Genomic DNA, 26,607 nt, shown 5'->3' with positions numbered 1-26,607 from the left:
ACCAAATGTTGAAAACAGAGACAAGCATTTGGGGCAGTTATTAAAAATCTTTAAGGATGAAAAAGAAACTAAATACATCATCAATGAATGGTTTGGAAATCTCAGAGAAACATTACTATAAAAAGAAATAGATATTCAGGAACTGAAAAAACACCAATAGATGAAATTAAAAACTTATTGAGTAAGGCTTAATAGAGAAGAACTCATTAGTGAATATGAAGCTAAATAAATAGCAATTATACAATCTGAATTACAGAAAAGAAAAGAAATTAAAAACAAAAGCCTCAGAGACCTGTTGGAAAGTAAAGGCCTAACGTTTACCAAATGTAGTGGAAGACATACAAGTTCAAGAAGCTTAAAGGCTCTCAAGCAGGATAAACACAAACAGATACACATGGGTACATGATAAAAATATTGAAAACCAAAAAGAGAAAATCCCGAAAGCTTCCAGAGAAAACACAGACTACTTATAAGAGAACAATATAAAGAATGACTAACATCCTAAAAACAGTGAAGGCCAGAAGACAGTGGAGCAGTATCTTTAAAGAACTGAAAGGAAAAAAAAAAACTGTCAGCCTAGATATTCAGCAAAAATATCTTCAAAGAATGAAGGTGAAACTTACAATAGCCAAGACATAGAAGTAACCTAAGTGTCCATAGACAGATGAATGGATAAAGATGTGGTACATATATACAATGGAATACTACTCAGCCGTAAAAAATAAGAAAATAATGCCACTTGCAGCAACATGGATGGACCTAGAGATTATCACACTAAGTGAAGTTAGAAAGAGAAAGACGAATGCCACATGATATCACTTATATGTGGAACCTAAAATATGACACAAATGAACTTACCTATGAAACAGACACAGACTCACAGACATAGAAAACAAACTTATGGTTACCAAAGGGGAAAGGGGGGACAGATAAATAAGGAGTTTAGGATTAACACACACACACTACTATATATAAAATACATAAACAACACGGTCCTACTGTATAGCACAGGGAACTACAGTCAATATCTTGTAATAATCTATAAGGGAAAAGAATCTGAAAAAGGATATATATAATATCTCTGAATCACTTTGCTGTACACCTAAAACCAACGCAACACTGTAAATCAACTATACTTCAATAAAAAACATAAAATAAGAGAGTGAAGAGTAGGAGCCAGTGGTACCACAGCCCTCTGAGACCACACACTGTTTCACACCTAACCCTTTGTAGAGTGAACCTAGCTCTTCTGCACCACGGTGGACTAGAACACACCCTGTCCCTTCCTCAGACCTGGTCCCCGAGACCTCTCCTCGGTATAACCCTGTTGTGGATTGCATGGTATGAAGCAGAATTCAGAATTTTTTAATACCTGGTGTAATTTTCCATTGAGCTATAAGAGTCTGACCTTACTCCCTCTGCCTCTTAAGCTTTTCCAAGGGAAAACTGGGTTGATTTTTTTCTTTTATGGCTTAATACATGACTACATGCAACAGCCTTTGGGATGCAAATCATTATGTCTTACTGTCATGGTGTTTACCATTTCTTCATAAACACTGTGAATAACAATGTCTGCTCCAAGGAAATGAAGATTTTTTTTCCCTTCCTTCTTAATGCTTTCATCTTTTCATCCAATATTTCCTTTATCTTCTTTAAGATGATTTCAACTACTAAAATTAAAGCCTTCAAGGAAAATATCAAAACAGGAAAAATGAGCTCATATTCAGTGAAACTGGATTGGTAAGAGGGTCTGGACTTGCCAAGAAACAAACATGACAGGAAGTTAATAACACTACTTAACATTTTTTTTTATTCTCATAAGTAGAAGTGACGTTTCAGCTGATTCATTTACAAGACCTCTTCCAGTAACAATACTCAATTTATTAGGAGATTAACCTTACAATATTTTAGTAGTTAATTAAAAAACTAATTCCTAAGAGGCATTTCCACTGTAGGTCTTGGAGAGAAGGAATCCTTCACAATTTTCCACTTCAATTTTTTTTTCCCTCTTCCATTTAGACTTAGTAGCCAATCTGATGGGGCAGCAGAACTGAGTTTTCTTAAGTACAGGGTAATATTCACCTCTCTCATTGCTTTTGCTTATTATTAGGCATTCCTAAAGTGCAAGGGAATTTCTGGATCAGTTATTACAAAACCCCTGTTCTCTGCAGTTTTCGGGATAATAAAGAAATGTCCACAGAATTGATCTACATGTTCACGGTAAGGACAGCATTCTTCACAAACCACCACAGGATGTGGAAGGAAGATTGAAGCACCACCCCAGAGGGACTGTTTCAGATTTTGCCTATGGAAATCACCATTGTAGGAACAACCAGGAAGTAACCAAAACTTTTACCTACATTAGGAAAAGTTCCCTGGTATGTAAGGCAGATATACTAGTAATCCCAAAATGTCAAGCTCACCTTGAAAACTACAAAGCAATTCGGTACAAACTGTACCAGTGCCACAGGAATATGTAACAGTAGGAATTCTACTGTTAGAATTGTATCAGTTCATTCGGATGTCAAGAACCACACATCATCGTCACACAGAACTGCAAGAAATTTTCTTCAGTTAGAGGAAGATACAGAATCCTCGTTATCACAGATTCCACAACGATCTACAAACTAGAGGCTGTTTGCAGACATGCATTCCTTGCAAGAATCATCTCTTTGACAATGGATCATCCTTTAAGTAATCTGCTGAATCAATGAAAGCCAGGCCAAAGGAGTTCCGACTGGCGCATTCAAGTGGGTGGCTCCAGGCAGAACATGGTGCCCATATGGCGCTCACCACCCGAGGCAGGGCCGGAGGCACGGGACTGTTTAGCAATGAGTTGGGATCCAAATGCATGCACTACAACTAAAATGTACTGTCCTTTATTTTCCATTAAGAAAAAAAAAAAAGAATGAATGAAAGTGAAATAAAGACAAATTTAAGATAAGTGATAAATCTGCTGTCACCAAACCTGGACTATAAGAAATGCTAAAGGAAGTTCTCTGGGCTGAAGGAAATGATACTTGATAGAAATCGGGACCTTCAAGAAGGAATGAAGAGCACTGAAAAGAGGAAATATACAAATACATATCAAAGACCATCTTCTTTGCTTGTCTTAATTTCTTTAAAATACATATAGGACTATTTAAAAAGCAAAAATTATGAAACTATACTGGGGGTTTATAACATTTGTTGATACATCTTGACAGATGTAATAAAGATGTACAGAACTGCTGTCAAGAGAACTAGGCACTTACTATCTCCTTACATTTTATATGAAGTGTACAATGTTAATTCTAAGCAGACTGTGAAAAGTTAAGGATGTATATTGCAATGTTAAAGATGTATATTGAGCAACCACTAAAAAAATGTTCAAATAGACATAGTTAAAAGAGCCAACAGAGAACTTAAAATGGAATTCCAGAAAATATTCAGTTACTCTCTCCTACCTCCCTAAAAAGGCAAGAAAGAAAAAACAGAGGAGGAAAAAAGAGTTCCAAGATGTAGCCAATAGAAACCATATGGAAAAATGGCAGAGCTAAATCCAACCACATAAATAATTACATTAACTCTATATGAACTTAACATTCCAAATTAAAGCCTGAGGTTGTTAGACTGCATTGCTAGACAACACCCAACTACGAAGACACACACTTTAAATATAAAGACATCAAAAACTATAAAACACTGCTGACATAAATGAAAGAAAACGTAAAAAGTGGAGAGATATACCATATTTGTGCATAAGAACACTCAATACTGGTATCAATTCTACCAAAACTGTTCTACAGACTGAATGCAATCTCAGTCATAATCCCACTAGGCCTCTTTTGCTGACAAACTGATTTCTAAAACTTATACAGGAATGCAAAGGATCTAGAATATTTAAAGCAATTTTGAAAAAGAAGAACAAAGCTGAAGTCTTAAATTACCTGATGTCAAAACTTAGAGTAAAGCTAAAGTAATCCAAACAGCATGGTATCACAGTGACAGATAAAGAAGCCAAAGAAACAGAACAGAGAGCCCAGAAATAAACCTACACTTACTAGGTCATTTGACTTTTGAACTAGTGCCTCTACATGTACCAAATCAATCAATGGGGAAATCAAATGATGTGGGAACAATCAGATACTCCTATGGTTAAAAAAAGTTCTTCACTCCTTACTTCACATAATATACAAAACTTAATTTGAGACAGTTCTCAACGTAAAATCTAAATCCATGAAGCATGTAGGAGAATACTATCTGTATAACCTGGGAGTAAGTAAAATTTCTCAGACAAGATACAGAAAGTAGTTACCATTACAAAAAACACACTGATAAGGCAGATTTTACCAGAATTTAAAACTCTATTCATTAGAAGATGCCATAAAGAACATGATCGGGCCAACTACAGACTGGGAGAAATTATTTCCAAAACGTATCTGACAAAAGGACTTACAACCAGAACATAGGAAGAATTTTTATGACTCCATAATAAAAGGAAAACAATAAATACATAAAACAGTGTGGGTAAAAGATATGAACAGACACTCAACAAAGATACACAGTTGACCCTTGAACAACATGGGGGTTGGGGTGCCAGCCCCCACCTTGTTGAAAATCCTCGCGTAACTTTACAATGGGCTCTCTCTGTATGCCATTCTGCATCCCCGTATTCACCACACTGCATACCGTGTGGTACCACAGTACTGTATTTACTGAAAAAATCCATGTATAAGTGGCCCCACGCAGTTCAAACCCATGTTGTTCAAGGGTCAACTGTACAAACAACCCATGAGCACAAGCAAAATTGCTCAACATCATTAACCATCAGGAAGGCAGAAATTAAAGCCACAATGAAACACCCACCAGAATAAAATCAAGATGCCTTTCAACACCAGGTGTTAGCAGAGATGCGGAGCGACTGGAACTCTGTTTACACTGCAGATGGAATGTAAACCGGTACAGCCCTTTGAGAAAAGGTCTGGCAGTGTCTTATGAAACTAAAAAAGCTGCCTTCTGATCAAGCAGTTCTAATCCTAGTTATTAGCCCCAGAGAAATGCAAACATATGCCTACGAAAAGGTCTGTACAAGAATGTTCACTACAGCTTATTCACAATAGCAAAAAACTAGAAACAACTGAAAAACAAAGGCATAAACTGTGGTACGTTTATAAATGATGCTTAATATTAGGAAGATACCAGAATCTTGAGGAAGAAGGAAAGAAAATATAGTTTGAAAATAACCTCTCCAGGTGATCCTGATATACACCACCTAGAAAGACATTCCATGTTAGAAATAATCAACTTACAAATGAGCTTTTGGAAAATAATTCATATGAAAACATTTTCTGATGGACAGTGAAGAGTCGACCATGAGGACGCATTCTAACCCAGGTCTACTGTGGGAATTTCAGAGCAGGATTGTGGGTGCAGGAGGCGAAGGTATGGTTGTTTCACACATCTGGCCCAGAATCAAAGGATTACTTTGATATCACTTTGGTATGACTTACCTGGTTTTCCTGGGCAACATATTTACTTTTCCAAATGTAATTTTATTTGACCAATGCTAGCATTTGTTTATTAGTGGCTGAGTCCACACAAACTGCTAATGCCCCAGGGCCTAAATGTGTGGTTAGAAGGTGGTAGGATTTGTTACCGTAACCTGTAATTTACTGTCAGATAATTAAGAACTGATCGTAACTATTCATCAAAATGGAGTCCAGCTACGAGGTCCACAAATGTAATTGTTAGGAAATCATTTGCAAGTAACAAAATTCCTAATACAGCATACAAATATTGTTAAAAATCTTGACCTTTTTTCCAAGGCCATCTACAATACTACATAACGGCGAATACATGTTCATACCAAGAAGAGTATACCCTACGTGAAATGTGATTAGCATCTATAGGAAGGGAAAACAAATTTAGTGTGAATCTGGACTCAAATTATAGTTCTATTTGTGAAAGATATTAATATATTTTTTAAATACTTGAACACCTTATGCCTTCCTAAGTGCTGCTGAAGGACTTACAACTTTATGTGCCAGCGTAAGAAACTGCTGAAAGCTTGTTATTACACAAAATTTAAACATTTCCTCGCTTTGAGAGATGGCTTCAATGGACAATGACCCTCTTAATCTGAGTTAACAATAACCTGAGAGAAAATAGAGTCTAGAGCTGTGTTTCTCTAGCTTTGTGCCACCCCCTGTCCTGGCCAAGTACAAATTTCATACTCCACTAACTTATACTCTGAAGACATATTTTCACCCCCAACTGTAAAACTACATGATCTATGCTTCTTCAAACTACCAGTGACACCTTCTGCCCCAGAAGATTCCGCTATTCCTCCCCTTCCTCGTGTTTGGGAATTCTGAAGTACATGGACAAAATTAAGTTTTAGTGACTAAGTATGGGATCTTATTGACATTGTCCATGCTTCTAGAAAAGAGGAACTTCTGTTTTGGAATCAGTGTGTGTAGGGGGGTGGGGGCGGGGACAGGCACCCAGTGGTCTCTGGAGCGGAAGCCCTGCAGGCAGAGCCGGGCTGGGACGCAGTGGCCCTGCCGCTGGCAGGGGTCTGTGGCGCCTGCTCCCTTGGTACCAGCAGTGGTGGAAGCAGCAGGTGGTGGCCACGGTCAGCATGGCTAATGGAAATGGAACTGCCCAGGACAAGGGCCCACTGAGAGCCCTGGCTCCTGACCACTTCTTACTGGCCACAGCTCAGCTCCTAAAGCAGGAGTGGGGAGACCCCCAGAAGCCAAGACTACCAGCCACCAGGAGTGCCCACCCTATAGCTGATCCTCTTTAAAGCAAAAGGGAAAAGGAGTTTGACAAATAGAAGCTTTCAGCTTTTAACAGTCAAACATCTGTTTTGAATACCAAAGGATTCCTGTTTATGCTGTCAGTGCTCAGATACTATGGTTGGATATTTATAATATTACAGACTTATCTCTACGTCACTGAAGTTACATTTCCTCTAAAGCTCTAGAAAAGGGGAGGCAATGACTGGAACAGAAGTCTGTTCTAATTTAAAAGCTGAGGTATTGTTAAGAAGATGAATCATTAAGTTCTTCAGATCTCCGAAAAGTATACTTCGTTGTGCTTTCCTCTCATCAAACATCATAACTTTCTGAGTTATTTTCTTGAATGCTCGTACCTGACTTCTATATTATGTGAGTATTTTTGGTGTTATTGTTGTAGGACTAAAAAATTCTGAGAAATCAGCCTAAATCATGAAAGGTTAATTCCCCACAGTTTTTCTAAGTAATTTACTATAGTTAATGACAAAAGGAAAATAAAATTGATTCAGGGACCAGTTCTTCTGTAATTTTCAGGTAGACATATGAATTCTGCTCCAGTAAGCCTATTTCTGCAAAACTAAGAGACCTTGCCAAAACACTAATCAGTCACAGTGGTTACATTTGTATACGCTGGTATATAAGCAACAATCTCCAACGTCAACTATTACAAACAAAGACGCATTAAAAGAAAAATAAAATTGCAAAAGAAGAATTGTTTGCTTTCAACTCACATGATAATTCTAAGTCCAGGGGAGAAATCAACAGTATTCTTAATACTGTGCCCAGATAGATCTACAGAGTCTACTACAATTCATCAGTAAAGGTACTGCCTAATTTCCAATAATACCTCATACGTGTAAAAATTTGAATGCCACATCGATCTTTTGTAAATAATTTTATAATAATTTAAAACTCAAATTTAACAGCTCCTGGATCATCATCATCCGGCAATAAAGGCTTATTCAAGCAAGGAAATCAAATGATGTGAAGGCAAATAAAAAGCATTTTGGTTACAATACTGCCTCCTGCCTTATTGGATATTCACACTTATGTCATCTAGGTTTTCTTTTACACACGAATATAATCCCTGTTAAAACACACACACACATACTTACAACTCTGATTACAGTGGTGATGAACAGTGAAATAAAAAGACTTTCTGTTTACTAGTAAAAACATTAACTCTAAAATGTTTTTAGTTTGCAAGCAAATGTGCCTACCAAAACCAAACTGAAAACTTGGCGGTGAAAACCTGTCTGTGCACATCGGGTGCTAAGGACACGCCCTGCAGCACTGACCTTGTACGCCTGCATGAGCATGTGGATGACACCGGGGGCCCCGTGACACCAGTGCACCAGTCGGTCTGTCTCATTGCTTAGGGATGACGGATAATTCCCAGATCGGAATCTTTTGTGGCGCATATAGTCAATACTAGGTTTCACCATTTCTGTCAAGGTTTCTTGGTCCACTTTTGCTGCTGGCTTTTAAACAAACAAAAATAAAACATTTAATTTATGTTTCCATAAGCTTTTTTTTTCTTTTTTTTTAAACCTCTGCATTGTGGCTAATATAGTTAAGCATCAATTACCCAGAATACTGAGGAACACATAAAATTAGAATTAGTCCACTTCTCTGGTTACTTAAGGCCTGGGCAGACCTTTGCATCAACCCTTTCCAATGCTGTGCATGAAACTGATGGCCATCCGCTGGGGAATTCCCTCTTGCTCGGGGGAGGCAACTGACTGGATGAGGCCCACCCACAATGCAACTGACTGGATGAGGCCCACCCACAAGCGGAGAGCAAACTGCTTTACTACAAGTCCACCTGTTTAAATGTAAGTATCACCCAAACTCCCTCACAGACACACCCAGAATAATGTTTGACCAAACAGCTGGGCAATGGCAGCCCAGCCAAGTGAACACATACAAGTAACCACCGCAGACAGCTAGCCACCTTTTTTAATGGGGACTGCCACATACCTATACCTACACATCTTTTATCTGAGCTGTTTCTCCAAAAGAGAGACTTCACTCCCCCAGGTGAGGTGGTGGCCGTGTTGCCGGCTGGGGCGGGGAAAGGTGCTGGCGCAAGGCTGGCTGTGGCAGCAGGGAGGTCTCCCGCTGACCGTGTGGACAGTCACCAAGCCCCGCTTTCAGGTCTGTGCTCCACTTCCACTCTCCTCTCCACCTGCTTTTCTGGAGTCAGAAGAACTGGTTTGACTGCTCCAGACCACGTACTGTTTCCTGCAGTCACCTCACCCTGCACAGTGATCTCACTGCACAGGTCCAGCTGGGCCGCACAAGGATCTCCAAAGAAGCTCTCCTGCAGCCCAGACCTCACTCCCACCTGAACACACGTGTGGCGCCGACACCGAGGGCGCCGTAAGCTCCCGAGTGCAGGGGCCTGCAGGACACCTGGCTGGCTCCTTGCTGGCATCCTCCTCCTCAGGCACCTTGTGCGGGCATCCCTGTCCCGTCAGGTCCCCTGCTGCTCCTTCGTTCCTTCATCCGTTCTCAGTCCACTTGTCGCACAGGGCTCCAGAAGTCTCCGAGTCTCATCAGAGAAGCTGGGTGTCTGTTTTCCTTGAGGTTTTGAAATGATTTTCCAGAGGAGAACTGTGCTTTTATTCTTCATCGTGAGAGCGGAGTTCCCTTTAAGTGATATTTTGAAAGTTCTTGTGTATGTCGTTCTGACAGCTGTCCAGATGAAACCACACATGGAACCCCCGCACAGCTAGGCTGGCATCGCTGGGGAGCGGCGTGTGCGGCTGGCCTTGTGAGCCCAGCTCTGGCACACTGCTGCTATCCACCAGGAGAACGCTGACACCAGTTTCTAAATAGGATCCTCACGAAAGAGCGTTTCCACGTTCTTCACTTTAAAAGCAGATGAGTTGTAAATTTTATGATTCGTGATTCTCTCAAGGAACCTCCCAATATCTAGCAAAATTAAACTAAACACCTAAATCTAACTTATTTTTTATTGGTGTGATTCTCATATGATTATGTTTCCCTTAAGGGTATGATCACTTTTAAAACAGGGTTCAAAAGCCACTGTTAAAACCTTTTTCTCGGAAAATAGAGAAAAACGGACAATCTACCAACTGTCTAGAACAACACTGCCATTTTAAAATGAGACATGGAATTGATTATTTTGGAAACATGTCTGCACCTAGATTCACAAATTGGAATACATACGTGTTTTACTTTCTACAATGATAACCAAAGACACCTACTAATCACCAGAGAAGGGAGTTCTAGTCCTGTGCAGACAGGAATCTCCAGTTTTCCCTTAGTGAGTGGCAGCATGATGCAAAATGTAGAAATAAAACAGGAATTTGTAAGTGAAAATTTAAAAAAGGAATACATGGGCTTTTAGTTAAAAAGATCTAAATTCTAATCCATGCTCCTTGACTTACTAGCGTTGTAATTTTGAATAAATTTATAAAGTACTCTGTTATGGGTGTAGTAGAATAAAGGCTTAATTGGGGGAAAAAACAAACAAACAAGAGGCACAGCCAGACCGTGTTTTACTGTTCTTTGCTTTACTGAGCTGCACTTGCGGTTTTTAAAAATTGAAGGCTTGCAGCACCATTTTCCCAATAGCATTCGCTCATTTTGTATCTCTGAAACATTTTGGTAATTCTCACAATATTTCAAACTTTTTCATTGTTATGTTTGTTATGGTGATCTGTGATCTTTGATCTTACTATTGCAAAAAGATTACAACTCACTGAAGGCTCAGATGATGGTTAAGCATTTTTTAGCAACAAAATATTTTTAATTTCAGGTAAGTACACTTTTTTTTTTAAGACAATGCTATTGCACGCTTAACAGACTACAGCATAGTCTTGCTTCACTGCGACGTTTTGCTTTATTGCAGCAGTCTGGAACTGAACCCGCAACGTCGCCGAGGTCTGCCTGCAGGCTGCATACAGAGCGGAAGAGGGACCCACAGGCCATAAGGCTGGAAGCAGGTTGAAGCAATATTTGGGGTGAGGTCTCTGACTGCCTGACGCAAGAGTCAGTATTTAATTCAGTAGATGTCAGGGATGATTCAGAGACAAAATCATAACCACAGCAATAAACTAGTTAAATTTTGAACACAACTGATAGGAAGCTGGGGGTATCTGAATATGAAGTCTCTGCCCTAGTCTGCATTCTGGAAGCCCTCTCTGCTCCCCGAAGGTTTTCCCCTATTAAAAGAGCAGGAGGACATGGACAGAAAGAAAGTGTGGGCCACAGACAACTAATCCAACACGTAACTGCACACAGAATGTGCTCTCAGGAGGCCACTGCTTGGGGATCCATGGTTCAAAGCAGGATCCTTATTTCATTTCAGCCTGCTTGGTTTGTAGTAAAATGTCAGTACACATTTCCGATTTGATCTAGTATTTTATAATACGGTCACTGCACTAGTATTTCAGAGTATCACTCACCTGCATTAACATGTAGTAGATTCCGGCCATGCCATGGGCGGCTCCAACATACTGCTTCCTGTGCCACTGATACAACAGGGGACAGCGCTCAGCCTTCTTTTCTTCCCTTGACAAAGCCTTGCCCGATTCAATAATAGCGTCGACTACCTACAGACATAACGAGATAGCGTAAGTCTAAAAAACTTACATGTAATCTGTTTCAGTCTAATTAACAATAACAACATGTCTTTATATAGATTACTTATTCTAAAAATCTTTAAGCAGTTAGTAGCCAACACTGTTATCTTTATTTTATAAATAAATACAGGCAGAGAGAAACCAGAAGACAATCTCAGAGTAGAAAAAGATGTTAAGAAGTAGAACCAAGAGATCAAAAGGTCTTTCCATGAACAGTTTACTACAACCTGGAAAAACTTCCAATAAAAACTATCCTAGACTTAGTTGCTTTGTAGCTTCAATGTTTTCCCCCAAACACTGGCAAGTACAGTCGGCCCTCCATATTTGCTGCGGGTTTCACACCCACGGATTCACCAACCTCAGATCAAAAATACTGGTAAAAAAACATTCCAGAAAGTTCCAAGAAGCAAAACTTGAATTTGCTGCATGTGCGCAACTTTTTACATAGCATTTACGTGGTGTTAGGTATTATAAGTAATCTAGAGATGATTTAAAGTACATGGGACGATGTGCACAGTTTATATGCAAATACATACCACTTTATATAAGGGACTTCAGCATCCCGGCGTTCTAGTATCCAAGGGGGGTCCTGGAACCAATCCCTAACAGGTACTAAAGGATAACTGTACATCTTCCAAGGCTGGAGGAACTGGCTTTATTTATGAAAGGCTAAGGAAGTGGGGTCTGTTGCAGGATTTTAGAATGACTATGCAGCAAAGACAGTATTGTTTCCTCATATCCTCTCTCCCCTCACACTTTTGGTAACAGTGCCCCAAGTTTTAGCAAGGCATCTGGCCTCAGAGATACAAACAGCTGGACACGGTCATCTGACTGAGTTCTGGAAGTGGGATGGGAGCAGAAGTGAGGTGGGCAACTTCTAGTTCTCAGGCTTAAAAAGGAAGCTGCTCATCTCCCACTTCCTCACCGCCCCCTGGGCTGGGGGTGCTCAGCGAGCTGTGGTCGTGCACACAGGGGCACGGTCCTAGGATAAGGCAGAACAAGACAGAAGCTGGTGCCTAGCCATATTCGCCTGGTTTGCCTACCAGTTCTGATACCTCCTGAAAGAGAAATAAACATTCTATCTTCCTGACGCTGCTGTTTGATTCTAGTAAAGACAGCTAAATTAATACAGACCTAAAGTTTTTTTAAAAACATCCCTGGAAGAGAAAAAAGGAGCAATTTATTAATTTTATGAGTGGCCTTGGGAAGTTACTCCTACCTAGAAGCAGAGTCCAGCCACTACTGCAAGTTTCTGCTAGCAGACAGGCTGCGTGGCAGATAGGAGAGGACGCCCCGGGGCGGGACCCCACAGTACCTCTTTGACAGCTGACCCACACACGGCGCCCGGCCCCATCTCCGTGCTCACGTAGAGTAAGGCGTACAGATAGCCTGCCCGGCCCTGAAGCAGCTCGTCGGGAAGGTCTGAATCTCGGCAGACGATGGCTCTCTGGAGCTGCAAAAGTCTACCCAACAAGAAACATCCTGCTTTCCCAGAGAGAGAATGTCTAACATACCTCTTCCTGAAACTGCAAGGAACCCTGTCACTTTAGGAACCATCTGCTACTATTTTTAATTTAAAACTAATTTTTAAAAATACCAAAAAAGAGGGAAAACAACGAAAACTTCCCCACTACAAAACCAAACAAAAACTTCTCTCTCAGATATCATCAACACGAATGATAAAACACCTTGCTGTTCAAAAGTTCTACATTTATATCTAAAATGTATAGGATATATGCATATAAGAGAAGATACTCTAAACCATATACGAGAAGATACTCAATTTTGTAATCCAGAATTACAAGAAAGTGATTTCAAATTTTAACAAAAATGTTACTAAAATGTAGCCAATGCTTGAAAATTAGCTTGAGTCACCCCATCTTTAACAAACGTTAACCGACCAGCACCTGCCAGACACTCCACCAGACCATGGCCGTGAGCTCTGATTTCTGCTGCTTCAAAAGAGAATATAAACCAAAAGGTACCATAAAAGCTTACATTCTGTAATTGTTTCCTAACAATTGAACCTAAAAATAACTGAGTTATTATAGAGAATCTAAGGCATATAAGGTAATTTTCATGCATTGAAGGCAACCAAAAATTATTTAGGAAAGAACATGTTTATTCCTCCCTCAAATTAAGGCAAACGCATGCTTGGATAGAAAGGTAGCATACAATCCCACCATTACGCTCAAGATTAAACTACAAACTCTTCGCTTATTGGAGAGAACTGTCTGCAAGAGCAGGTGAATTAAAAGATAAATTCTTTTTCGTTTTTTGAGTTTCTTTCTACATCAAGACTGAGAATTTGGAGAAAATACTTCCAGTTGTAACAACTCACTTTGTGATGCATTCCTGGGACTCGTAATCACTTCTGAGTTTATGATATACCACAGCTCCAACGGCCAAGGGCCCAGCATCTCCACAGAGGAAAGTGACCCTCCGGCCATTCAGATTCCGAAGTGTTCTCTTTACGTAATCCAGGGATCTGAGCAGATAGGTCTGGTCACATGTGACCCGATACAACTGCAGGTACAAAAGGGCTATGCCTGGAATAATCACCACCACCCCCCCGCAAAAGAAAAGCATTATTGTCTTTCCTTTTTACTGTCAGGACATTATTTCATGATTACGTGAAAAACCTACATAAAGCCTACGTTTCTGAAGGAGTAACTTCAAACAAATTACATATGATATGTTTCTTAAAAATGGGGAAAAAAAAGAACCCAGTGTAGAAAAAATTGCAAACAAGTTAAAATGTTGCTAACTGTTCTGACACAATGATTCACTACCTCCTAGATAAAGGAAATACAAGACTTCCCACTCATTCCCCTTTAATTTTCATTCGTTTCCAGGTTGTACTTATTCTCCTTTGTATTATAAGCTAATCTGGATCCTTTTCTTCTTACTTCTCATATAATAATGTCCTCCTATCTTACGCCAAATTACATGATTGCTTTTCTGAGTTTTATACCATCTTCTTTCTAATTTATCTATTTCTCACAATTTTTCAATTTTCTTTAGTGACCAACCAACCAGTGAGTCAACTCACCGTTTACAGAACAGCTACATGATGCAGAGTAAGGTAGTGAATTCAGAAGACATAGCTTATCACCTATCCAAACTTCCTATTTTAGATTAAAGAACAGATCTGCTTACTCAAGGGAACCAGAGAGGGGCCTTTTTCCGAAAATCTATGGAGGATGACCTATATGACTTCTAAAAGGAGCATGCTATTATTCCTGGGCTCAAGAAGTCAATGTGACAGATAAGTAATAAAGGAATCTGTATAAATATATACCTAATAAAGTATACCGTAGGAAAAAATACTTAAAGAAATGATATGATGGCGAAAAGGCAAAAAAATCTATTAATGTTTGAACTGAGGTTCTCTAATATTCTGTTCTTTGTCTGATATCCTACTCTCACTTTTAATATTTTTCATTTTGCTTTTCAAATTTCTCTAAACAGGTAGCTTCTTCTTTAATTCTCCTATTCAGCGTATCCTACTTGCCTTTCGAATTAATTCTTAACACCTACATATATTTTTTGAGAAGTCCTTCTTTTGTCATTATCCATTTTTTCTTTTAAAGACATTAAGTCAAACAGATATAAAAGCATATTTGTAAGCCCTGAAAAAAATCCCTCCATATGAATTGCTTATGACCTCGAGTGTCTTCTGTATTCAAAAAATTGAAATGATAAACATACAGAAAACAAGTTAGCAGTTAAATACCTACAAATTTCAAACATAATAATCACTATAAAAGGTTTACAAGTACTTCATGATTGACTCAGAAACCTCTAAAAATAGGATGATGATCTGGTCAACCTGTGAACCTAAAAACCTATGGTTGTATACATTCAAAGCTTAAGTATTTTAAAGTAAATGATGATGGGTAAAGTATCAAAAAAAAAAGTCATCATGACATTCTGCCCCTGAATACTTCAGTATGAAAATCTAAAATATATGAACCTTTTCTTACAAGCCAAAACAGCACCATAACTATCAAAATTAATACTTAGTGAGACTGAGCTGTGTTTTTTTTTTGGTAGATATTTATATCAGTTTTGGTACCAGTATTAACCTTGCTTCATAAAACAATGGGACGTATTCCTTATTTTCCTATTCTCTAAAACACTGTAAGAGGAGCACTGAGATTTCCTGTTCTTTAAAAAAAATTGTCTTTTTATTAGTTTGTTGTTTCTTTTTCCCGTTTTATTGAGGTATAATTGACAAATAAAACTGTATATATTAAAGTGTACAACAGGATGATTTGACATACAATGTGGAAATATTACCACAATCAGGTTAACACATCCATCATCACACACAGTTATCATTTTGTGTGTGTGTGTATGAGAATGCTTCAAATCTACTCTCTTAGCAGATAACAAGTATACAATACACTGTGTGTATGTATAAAAATGCTTAAAATCTACTCTCTTAGCAGATTACAAGTATACAAATTACAAGTATACAATATAGTCCCAGGTTGTACATTAGATCTATAGAACTGGTATATCTTATAAGTGAAGGCTTATGCCCTTTGACCACCATTTCCCCATTTCCCCTACTACACAACCCCTGGTAATCACCATTCTATTGTTTCCATGAGTTTGACATTTTGTTTGTTTGTTTTAGAATTAATATGTATGTGAGATCATACAGTTTGGGCCTTTCTCTGTCAGGCTTTTCACTTAGCATAATACCCCCTAGGACCATCCATATTGTCAAAAATGACAGGATTTCACTTTTTCTTGTGGCTGAACATTCCATTCATAGACAGCATAACATTCCATTAGATATAGTTAGAGAGATGGATCAATCGATCACAACTTCTTTATCCATTCAAGGATGGATGGATATTAGTTGTTCCCATATCTTGGCTATTGTTAATAATGCTGCTATAAACATGGGGGTGCAGATGTCTCTCTGAGATACTGACTTCCCCAGAAGTGAGACTGCTGGATCATATGGCTCTATTTTTAGTTTTTTGAGGAATCTCCAAACTGTTTTCCAGAGTGGCTGCACCAATTTATGTTCCCACCATATACTAGGGTCCCCTCTTCTCCACACCCTCAACCAACACTTGTTCTCTCTTGTCTTTTTGACAAAAGCCTTCCTAATAGGTGTGACGTGATAGCTGCAGTTTTTGATTTGCACTTTGCTGATAACTAGTGACGTTGAACACTTTTTCATATATGTGCCAGCCATATGTATGTCTTCTTTGGAAAAATGTCCACTCAGGTCCTTTGCCCATATTTTAATTATTTATTTTTTGCTATTGAGTTATATAAGTTCCCAATATACTCTGGATACTAACCTCTTAGCAGATATATGGCTTGCAAATATTTTCTCCTGTTCTATAAAGCTGCCTTTTCATTTCAACTGTTTCCCTTGCAGTGCAGGAACTTTTTAGCTTGACCTACTCCGCTTGCTTATTTTTTTATTTTACTGCCTGTGCTGTTGGTGTCATATCCAAAAAGTCATTGCGAAGACCCAAGGAGCTTTTCCTTTGTTTTCTTCTAGGAGTTTCACGGTTTCAGGCCTTACATATTTAAGTCTTTAATCCATTTTGAGTTAATTTTTGAGAGCGGTAATAAGACAGGGATCCAGTTTGATTCTTTTGCACGTGGCAATCCAGTTTTCAGCATTTATTGAAGAGGCAATTTTCCCCACTGTGTGTTCTCGGTTTCTTTGTCAAGAATTAATGAACCATTTATGTATGGATTTCCTCCTGGGCTCTCTATTCTGTTCCATTGGTCTCTGTGTCTGTTTTTATGCCAGTGACATATTGCTTTGATTACTATACCTTTATAATATACTTTAAAATCAGGAAGTGTAATGCCACCAGCTTTATTCTTCTTTCTCAAGATTGCTTTGGCTATTCTCGGTCTTTTGTAATTCTATATGAATTGTAGGACTGATTTCAATTCCTCTGAAAAATACCATTAGAATTTTGATAAAGACCGTATTAAATCTATCGATCACTTTGGGTAGTATGGATATCTTAACAACATTAATGCTTCCAATCCATGAACAGAGAATATTTTTCCATTTATTTGCAGCTGCTTCAATTCCTTTCATCAATGTCTTATAATTTTCAGTATACAGGTCTTTTACCTCTTTGATTAAATTTATTCCTAAGTATTGTTCTTTCACGCTGTTGTAAACAGAATTGTTTTCTTAGTTTCTTTCTTCAATAGTTTGTTGTTAATGTACAGAAGAAACTGATTTTTGTATATTGATTTTATATACTGCAACTCTGCTGAATTGATTAGTTCTAACAAATTTTTTCGGTGGATCTTCAGGGTTCTTTACATATAAGATTATGTCATCTGCAAGCAGAAGCAACTTTACTTCTTCTGATTCGGATGCCTTTTATTTATTTATTTATTTTTGGGCAGGCCTTAATTGCTCCCCCCTAGAATTTTCAGTACTATGTTAAATGGAAGTGGCAAGATTGAGTGTCCTTGTCTTGTTCTAGATCTTAGAGGAAACGCTGAGTATTGTTAGCTGAGTACGAGTATCCTTGAGTATGACGATAGCTGTGGGCTTATCATATATTGCTTTTGTGATGTTGAGGTACATTCTTTCTGTACCAAATTTGAGAGTTTTTATTATGAAAGTATGTTGAGTATTATCAAATGCTTTTTCTGCATCTACTGAGATGATCATGATTTTTATCCTCCATTCTGTAAATGTTGTGTATCATATTTATTGACTTGTGTATGTTGAAACATCCTAGCATCCCTGGGATAAAACCCATTGATCATGCATATTCTTTTAATGTGCTCTTGAATTGTGTTTGCTAGTATTTTGTTGAGGATTTCTGTATCTGTGGTTTATCAGAGATACTGACCTTTAGTTTTCTTCTTTCCTTCAGCTTTTTTGGAACAGTGTGAGAGGGACTGGTATTAATTCTTTAAATGTCTGACAGAATTCACCAGTAAAATCATCAGGTCCTAGGCTTTTGTTGGGAGGTTTTTGATTACTGATTCCATCTCTTTACTCATTATTGGTTTGTTTAGATTTTCTGTTTCTTTATGATTCGGTTTTGGTAGGCTGTATGTTTCTAGGAGCTGATCCATTTCTTCTGGGTTATCCAATTTGCTGGCTTATAATTGTTCATTGTAGTGTTTTATGATCCTTCCTATTTCTGTGGTATCAAGTATAATGTCTTCTCTTTTACTTCAGATTTTATTTACTTGGATCTTCTCTCTTGTTTTCTCAGCTAGGCTTGGTAAATTGCCTATTTTGTTTATTTACTGAAAACCCAGCTCTTAGTTTCACTGATCTTTTCCACTGCTTTCTGGTTTCTATTTCACTTATTTCTGCTCTGATCTTTCTTATCTCCTTTCTGCCATCTTTGGGTTTAGTTTGTTCTTGTTTTTCTAGTTCCCTGAGGTGTAAAGTTAGGTTCTTTATTTGAGACCTTTCTTTTCTCTTAATGTAGTTGCTTACTGCAAGGTACTTCCCTCTTAGAACTACTTCTGCTACATCCTATTAAGTTTTAATATGTTGTGCTCTCATCTTCATTTGTTTCAAGATATTTTTTGCTATTCCTTTGATTATTCTTTGACCCACTGGTTGTTCTGGAGCTTTCTGTTTTACTATCCACATAGTTATGAATTTTCCAGTTTTTCTACTATTACTGATTTCTAGTTTCTTACCACTGTGGCTAGAAAAGATACCTGATATAACTTCTATCTTCTTAAATTCATTGAGACTTGTTCTGAGTTGTAACACATGATCATCTTGAGGAACGTTCTGTATGCACTTGAGAAGAACGTGTTCTGCTGCTACTGAATGCAATATTCTGTTTATGTCTGTTAGATCCATTTGGTGGATCTAACAGACATAAACGCATAACGCATAGTTATGCGTTTATGCGTATAGTTATAAAACTATATATAGTTATATATAACTATATATAGCATAGTTATAAACGCATAGTTCTAAAACTATGCGTTTATAAACATAACGCATAGTTCAATTCTAATGTTTCCTATTGATAATGCAGATGACCTGTCCAATGTTGGAAGAGGGATCTTGAAGTCCCCTATTACTGTTGCATTGTTGTATATTTTCCCCTTCAGAACTGTTAGTGTTCGCTATATTTTTAGGTGCATATATATTTACAACAGTTATATTCTCTTGATAAACTGACTCCTTTATCATTATATAATGACCTTCTTTGCTTCTTGTTAAAGTTTTTGAAGTTAAAGTCTATTTGTTCTGACATAAGTATACCTACTCCTGCTCTATTTTGGTTTCGAGTTGCATGGAATATAATTTCCCATCTCTTCACTTTCAGCCTATGTTCATAAAGCTGATATGAGTCTCTTGTAAGTAGCATATAGTTTTTCTTATCCATTTAACCACTCTGTCTTTGATTTGAGAATTTAAGCCATTTAGATTTAAAGTACTTACTGATAATGTAAGGACTTACTAATGCTATCTTATTATTTTTCTGGCTGTTCCATAGCTCCTTTCTTGATCTCTAGCTGTCTTCCCTTGCAATTTGATGATCTTCTCTATTGGTATGCTTCAATTCCTTTTTTTTTAACAACTGCTTGTGTATCTACTACAGGTTTTTGCTTTGTAGTTACTATGAGATTTACATAAAACATCTTACAACGTTCTATTTTAAGCTAGTACAAAAACTCTCCTCCCCTCTCCCAACATCTTATGTTTCTGACATCACAAATTTACATATTTTATGTTGTATACCCAGTAAAAAATTATTATTGTAGCTAGAGTTAATTTTAATACTTCTGCTAAAACTTTTATAGTAAAATTAAGCACTACATGACCATATTACATTACTATAGTATTTGGATTTGACTACACACTTGCTTATAACAGTATGTTTTATATTTTCATGTTACTAATTAGCATCCTTTTGTTTCAGCTTGAAGAACTCATTTCAACATTTCTTGTGAGGCAGGTTTACTTGTGATGAACTCCCTCAGCTTTTGTTTGCTTGTGAAAGTATTTCTCCTTCATTTCTGAAGGACAGCGTGCCAGGTATATAGTATTTTTGGTTGGCATTTTTTTTTAAGTACCTAGAATACATCAACCCACTTTCTCCTCGCCTGTAGTTTCTGCTGAGAAATCTTCTGACAGCTTTCTTGGGGTTCCTTTGTATGTAAGTAGATTTTTGTTTCCTGCTTTGGAAATTCTCTGTCTTTGGTTTTAGACAGTTTTATTATAACGTGTCTCAGTAAAGTCCTCTTTGGGATGAGTCTGTATGGGAAATTATGAACATCATTAACTCTCTCCCCAGATTTGGAAAACTGTCAGCCATTATTTCTTTAAATAAACGTTCTGCCCCTTTCTCCCTGTTTTTCCTTCTGTGACACCTATAATGCATTAATTGCTTTACTTGATTATGTCCCTTAATTCACGTAGGCTTTCTTTACTTTTATTCACTCTTTTTACTTTTTTCTGCTCTGAATGGTTAATTACAAATGACCTGCCTTCAAGTTCACAGATTTTTTTTCTTGTTGATTCATTCTGCTGCTGCTCTCTACTGCACTTTTCATGTCATTCATTTATATTCTCCAGCTCTACACTTCGTTTTTGGTTCTCTCTCTTAAACTTGTTTTGTTTATGTATGGCTTTCCTAATTTCATTAATATGTCCCCTGCACTGGAAGGCGGATTCTTAACGAATGGACCACCAGGGAAGTCCTCTAATTTGAATTCTTTATCAGGCACACCATAAACCTCCATTTCTTTGGGGGTGGTTACTGGCAAATTATTTTATTATAAAATTATAAATTATTAGTGCTGTTATATTTCCTTGATCTTTCATTTTCCTTGAAGTCTTGTGTTGCTGTCTTAGCATTTGAAGACACAGTCGCCTCCTCCAGTCTTTACTGACAGCCTTCAGGAATGAAATGTCTTCTGTCAGCCTTACTACAGATTCTCAGGCATTCTCAGGCCTTCTCTATGGATATGCCTGCTCCACACTTTTTGTTCCCTGTTAGGGGAGAATTCTTAAGACTGTATGCCTTCTCCTGATTCCACAAAGCCAGGCTGAGTGCGGACAGTCTCGTTTGCTTCCCTAGGGCAGTGAGGGATGCTCAGGTGTCTATGCCTTCTCCCAGTTCTGCAGGGCTGGGCCAGCTTTCTGCCCATGCTCACTGTCCACTAAGGTTTGCACACACTGCCCTCAAGGGCACACACAGTTATGGGGTGGATCAGTGTGTGGGTGAGGAATGCAGAACGTTGGAGGTAACCATGGGCTAACTGGGGGATCCACTGGTGAGGTGTCCCCAGTGGCTCACAGGCAGGCTTCCTGATGGAGTCCTCAAAGTGGCTAGTGGACCTGCATCCCTTGTTGAATTCTGAGCCCTGGTTGCTATGCTCTCAGCCCTTCCTTGCCCCTTGGTCATGAACATCTCCTCTGTGTTCTGAAAGGGATGGGAAAGAAGTGGGTATCCTTTGTAGCTTCCCACATAGCTGGGGAAGCCGGGCACTCATTCACATGTTCTCACTTTCCCCTGTAGGAGAAATCACAGGCTGAATGTGTCTCTTGGCATAAGCTGTGCCACCTTGGGGATGGGGTGACACAGGTGAAGTGAAAATTTTCCTCTTACCCTTTTCAATGTGTCCAATCTCAGTTTTTGTTTTGTGTCCCCCCCCGCCCCCGCCCAATGGTATTGTGTAAATCCTCCACTGGACTCTTGGATCCCAGAAAGGTACTCTCATCTGTGTATAATTATCAAAGTCAGTGTTCTTTGGGGAGGAAGACAGTAGAAAACTCCTATTCCACCATTTTACTGTTGTCACTCCTAAGGATTTCCTGTCCTTTAGTAAAGGTTTGGTATAATTTCCCAGTGAAATTTTTGGGTAAATATTTGACAACATTCTCAACTTTTTATTTGGAATTTTGTCTGTTTACATGTCCTATCTCTTCTAGGGTCAGGTTTGGTAGATTATGTATTCACAGAGAATTATCCATTTCAAGTTACATCGTGAAATAAATTTTTGTAAAGTGAAAAGTAGTCATGTGATTTCTAAAATTTCCTCTATTTATTTATTTATTTGGCCGCGTCGGGTCTTAGTTGCAGCATGTGGGATCTTCACTGTGGCATGCGGAAACTTTCGTTGTGGTGCGCGGGCTTCTAAGTTGTAACGCTAGGGCTCTAGAGCACGCGGGCTCTCTACTTGAGGCATGAGGGCGCCAGAGTGCGCAGGCTCAGCAGTCGTTGTGTGTGGGCTCTCTAGCTGTGGTGCACGAGCTCTAGAGCACACGGGCTCAGGAGTTGCAGCACATGGGCTTAGTTACCCTGCAACATGTGGGATCTTAGTTCCCCAACCTGGGATTGAACCTGTGTCCCCTGCATTGGAAGGAGGATTCTTAACCACTGGACCACCAGGGAAGTCCCTAAAATTTCCTCTGTTTTAAGGCTTCCCGATTTCATTTATGTTTTTGTGCCCTTCATCCCCTATCTGTAAACTTCTGTTCCTAATTAATGTCACTATAAAATTATGCCCATTTCCTCAATCATATTTGGCTAGTCCTCTAATACAGGAATCAGCAATTTTTTTTCCATAAAGGCCAGATAATCATCTTTAGGTTAGGCTTCAAGGGCCACATTTAGTCTTTGTTGGGTTTTCTTTTATTTCAAAATTCTTAAGAATGTAAATAAAAATGCTTCTTGGTTCAAGGCCTGTGAACAAACAGGCTGTATCCCAGATTTGGCCCACGAGCCACTGTTTGTCAATTACTACACTAGTAGAGTCCTCTGGAATGCTCTTGATAAAAATATTTCCTAGGTTACTGTTATACTTTTTGTTATATTTCATATGCCTGGAGGGCAGTAACCTAGCTGGATTTAACATCTTCATATTTTCATTCCTTGAATATCTTGTAGGATGCCAGTTAACTTCTTTTTTAAAAAATATTTATTTATTTATTTGGCTGTGCCGGGTCTTAGCTGCAGCACATGGGATCTTAGTTGCGGCATGCAGGATCTAGTTCCCTGACCAGGGATCGAACCCAGGCCCCCTGTATTGGGAGCGTGGATACTTAACCACTGGACCACCAGGGAAGCCCCTGCTGGTGAACTTCTGAATGTGGCCACTTAGAGGTTTGATACCAATGTGATTTTCTCCCTGTTGATATTTCTGTCATATACCTCCTCCTCAACTACTGACATCCCACACCACAGTGGTACATTTATTACAATTGATGAATTGACACTGACACATCATTTTCACCAAAAGCCCATAGTTTTTATTACGGTACACTCGTGGTGCTGTACATTCTGTGGGTCTGGACAAATGTGTAATGAGATGTATCCACTACTGTACAATGATCCAGAGCAGTTTCACTGTCCTGAATATCCTCTGTGCTCTACCTATTCATCTGTCCTTCACCCTCTAGCTCACTGAAAACACTAACCATTTTTATTGTCTTCACAGTTATACATTCTCCAGAATATCATATAGTTGGAATCACATAGTATGTAGCCTTTACAGATGTCTTCTTTCAATTAGAAATATACAATTTAAAAAATTAATTAATTAATTAATTTTTTGGCTGCATTGGGTCTTCGTCGCTGTGCGTGGGCTTTCTCTAGTTGCCGTGAGTGGAGGCTACTCTTTGTTGCAGTGCACGGGCTTCTCATTGTGGTAGCTTCTCTTGTTGTGGAGCATGGCCTCTAGGCACGCGGGCTTCAGTAGTTGTGGCACGCAGGCTCAGCAGCTGTGGACCGTGGGCTCTAGAGCACAGGGTCAGTAGTTGTGGCACATGGGCTTAGTTGCTCCGCAGCATGTGGGATCTTCCCAGACCAGGGCTCGCACCCGTGTCCCCTGCACTGGCAGGCGGGTTCTTAACCACTGCGCCACCAGGGAAGCTCAGAAATATACATTAACCTTTACTCCATGCCTTTTTGTGGCACACTTCCTTTTAAGTCTGTATAGTGTTTCCTTGTTTGGATGCACCATTTATTTACTCATTCACCCATTGAAGGACATCTTGGTTACTTCAAACTTTTGGCAATTATGAATACAGTTGCTATAAACATTCATGTGCAGGTTTTTTGGTGGGCCTAAGTTTTCAGTTCATTTGGGTAAAGAAGAGCACAATTGCTGGCACATATGGTAAGTGTATGTTTAGTTGTGTTAAAAACTTCTGAACTGTCTTCCAGTGTGTCTATTTTGCATTTCCACCAGCGGTAAATGAGAGTTCTGGTTGTTCCACGTTGTCACCCGCATTTGGTACTGTCAGTGTTTTGAATTTTGGCGATTCTGTAATGACATAAGACGTTGAACATATTCTTATACACTTACCTGCCATCTGTATATCTTTTCTGGTGAGGTGTCTGCTCATGCATTCTGCCTATTCTGTAATAAGGTTGTTCATTTCTTATTGTTGAGTTTTAAGAGTTCTTTGTTTACGATGGGTAAAATCCATTATCAGATATGTCTTTGCAATTATTTTTTCCTTGTCAGTGGCTTGTCTCATTCTCTTTCGCAGGTAGTTTTTAATTTTAAAGAAGCCCAGATTATCATTTACAGGGATACCTCATTTCACTGTGCTTCACTTTACTGCACTTCCCAGATGTTGTGTTTTTTGCAAATTGTAGTTTTGTGGCAACTATGAATTGAGCAAGTCTGTCAGAGTCATTTTTCCAATAGGATTTGCTCACTTTGTGTCTCTGTGTCACATTTTGGCAATTCTCACAATATTTCAAACCCTCAACCAGCAAAAAAGACTGACTCACTGAATGCTTAGATGATGGTTAGCATTTTTTAGCAATATTTTTAAATTAACATATGTACATTGTTCTTTTTGGACATGATACTATTGCACAATGTACTGTAAACATAACTTTTATATGCACTGAGAAACCAGAAAATTCATATGACTCACTTTACTGCGATACTCGCTTTATTGTGGTAGTCTGGAACTGAACCCACAATATCCCCAAGGTACGCCTGTATTTCTTTCACAGATCACATCTTTGGTGTTGTATCTAAAAAGTCAGTGCCATACCAAAGGCCACCTATGTTTTTTCCTGTGTATCTTCTAGGACTTTTACAGTCTTGAATTTTATGTTTCGGTCTATGATCCATTTTGAGTTAATTCTTTTGAAAGGTATCTAGATTCATTTGCTGCATGTGGATGCCCAGTTGCTCTAGGACCATTTGTTGAAATGACCATCTTCACTACACTGCATTGCCTTTGCTCCTTTGTCAAATATCAGTAGCTATATTTATGTGGGTCTATATTTGGGCTCTCTATTCTGTTCTATTCTTTCACCAGTACTACACTGGTTTGGTTATTGTAGCTTATAAGTCTTATAGTCTTATAAGTCTTATAAAGTCAGATAGCGTCATGTCTCCAACTTTGTTCTTTTCCTTCAATATTGAGTGGGATATTCTGGGTCTCTTTCTTCTCCATACAAACTTTAGAATCAGTTTACTGATATCCACAAAATAACCTGCTGGAATTTTGATTGGCACTGCATTGAATCTATAGATCCAAGTTGGGAAGAACTGACATCTTGACAATATTGAGTCTTCCTATCCAAGAATATGGAATATCTCTCTTTAGTTCCCCTTTGATATCTTCCATAAGAGTTTTATAGTTTACCTCACATAGATTTTGTATATATTTTGTTAGACTTATACCTCAGTATTTTGGGGGGATGCTAATGTAAACAGTATTGTGTTTTCTACTTCAAATTTCACTTATTCATTGCTGGTATATAATGAAGCAACTGACTTTTGTATATTTACCTCATATCCTGCAACCCTGCTATCACTGATTATTAGTTCCAGGAGATTATTTTTTTGTTGATTCTTTCTGATTTTCTACATAGAACAGCATGTGATCTGCAAAGGTAGTTTTATTTCTTCCTTCCCCATCTATACACCTTTTATTTCCTTTTCTTGTCTCAATACATTAGCTAGAACTTCAAATATGATGCTGAGAGCAGTGGTGATAGGGAACATCCTTACCTTGTTGCTGACCTTAGCAGGAAAGCTCTGAGTGTTTTACCATTAAACACAACGTACTTTTTTTGTGGATGTTCTTAACCAAGTTGAAGATGTTCCCATCTATTCACAGTTTGCTGGGAATTTTTAATCATGAATAGCCACTGGATTTTGTCAAATGCTTTTTCTGCATCTGTTTATATGATGTGATTTTTTTCTTGTTTAATCCCACTCCACTTTCAAATATTACT

General features: G+C 38.5%; 1 protein-coding gene across 7 annotated transcripts in view; it reads right to left on the bottom strand.

Annotated features, from left to right (window-relative positions):
• LANCL2 (LanC like glutathione S-transferase 2) overlaps positions 1 to 26,607 on the bottom strand; it is an 82,426-nt gene that overhangs the window by 32,362 nt on the left and 23,457 nt on the right. For 6 of the 7 annotated variants that reach the window (XR_012333823.1, XR_012333824.1, XR_004528042.2 and 3 more), the window contains exons 3-6: positions 13,737 to 13,944; positions 12,711 to 12,858; positions 11,219 to 11,365; positions 8,081 to 8,263 (exon numbers count right to left, since the gene is read on the bottom strand). Coding sequence is in view for 3 of the 7 variants with exons in the window: in XM_033862785.2 (XP_033718676.1) it covers positions 8,081 to 8,263; positions 11,219 to 11,365; positions 12,711 to 12,858; positions 13,737 to 13,944 (686 nt within the window). In the remaining 4 variants the exon portion in view is untranslated. The remainder of the gene's footprint in view (positions 1 to 8,080; positions 8,264 to 11,218; positions 11,366 to 12,710; positions 12,859 to 13,736; positions 13,945 to 26,607) is intronic. The other variant, XM_019939387.3, reaches the window with a different exon arrangement.

The sequence above is a fragment of the Tursiops truncatus genome, chromosome 9 (assembly GCF_011762595.2).
Source record: "Tursiops truncatus isolate mTurTru1 chromosome 9, mTurTru1.mat.Y, whole genome shotgun sequence".
Classification (NCBI taxonomy): Eukaryota; Metazoa; Chordata; class Mammalia; order Artiodactyla; family Delphinidae; genus Tursiops; species Tursiops truncatus.
Note: the sequence above shows the minus strand (reverse complement) of the source record. Positions and strands in the feature narration are given on the sequence as shown.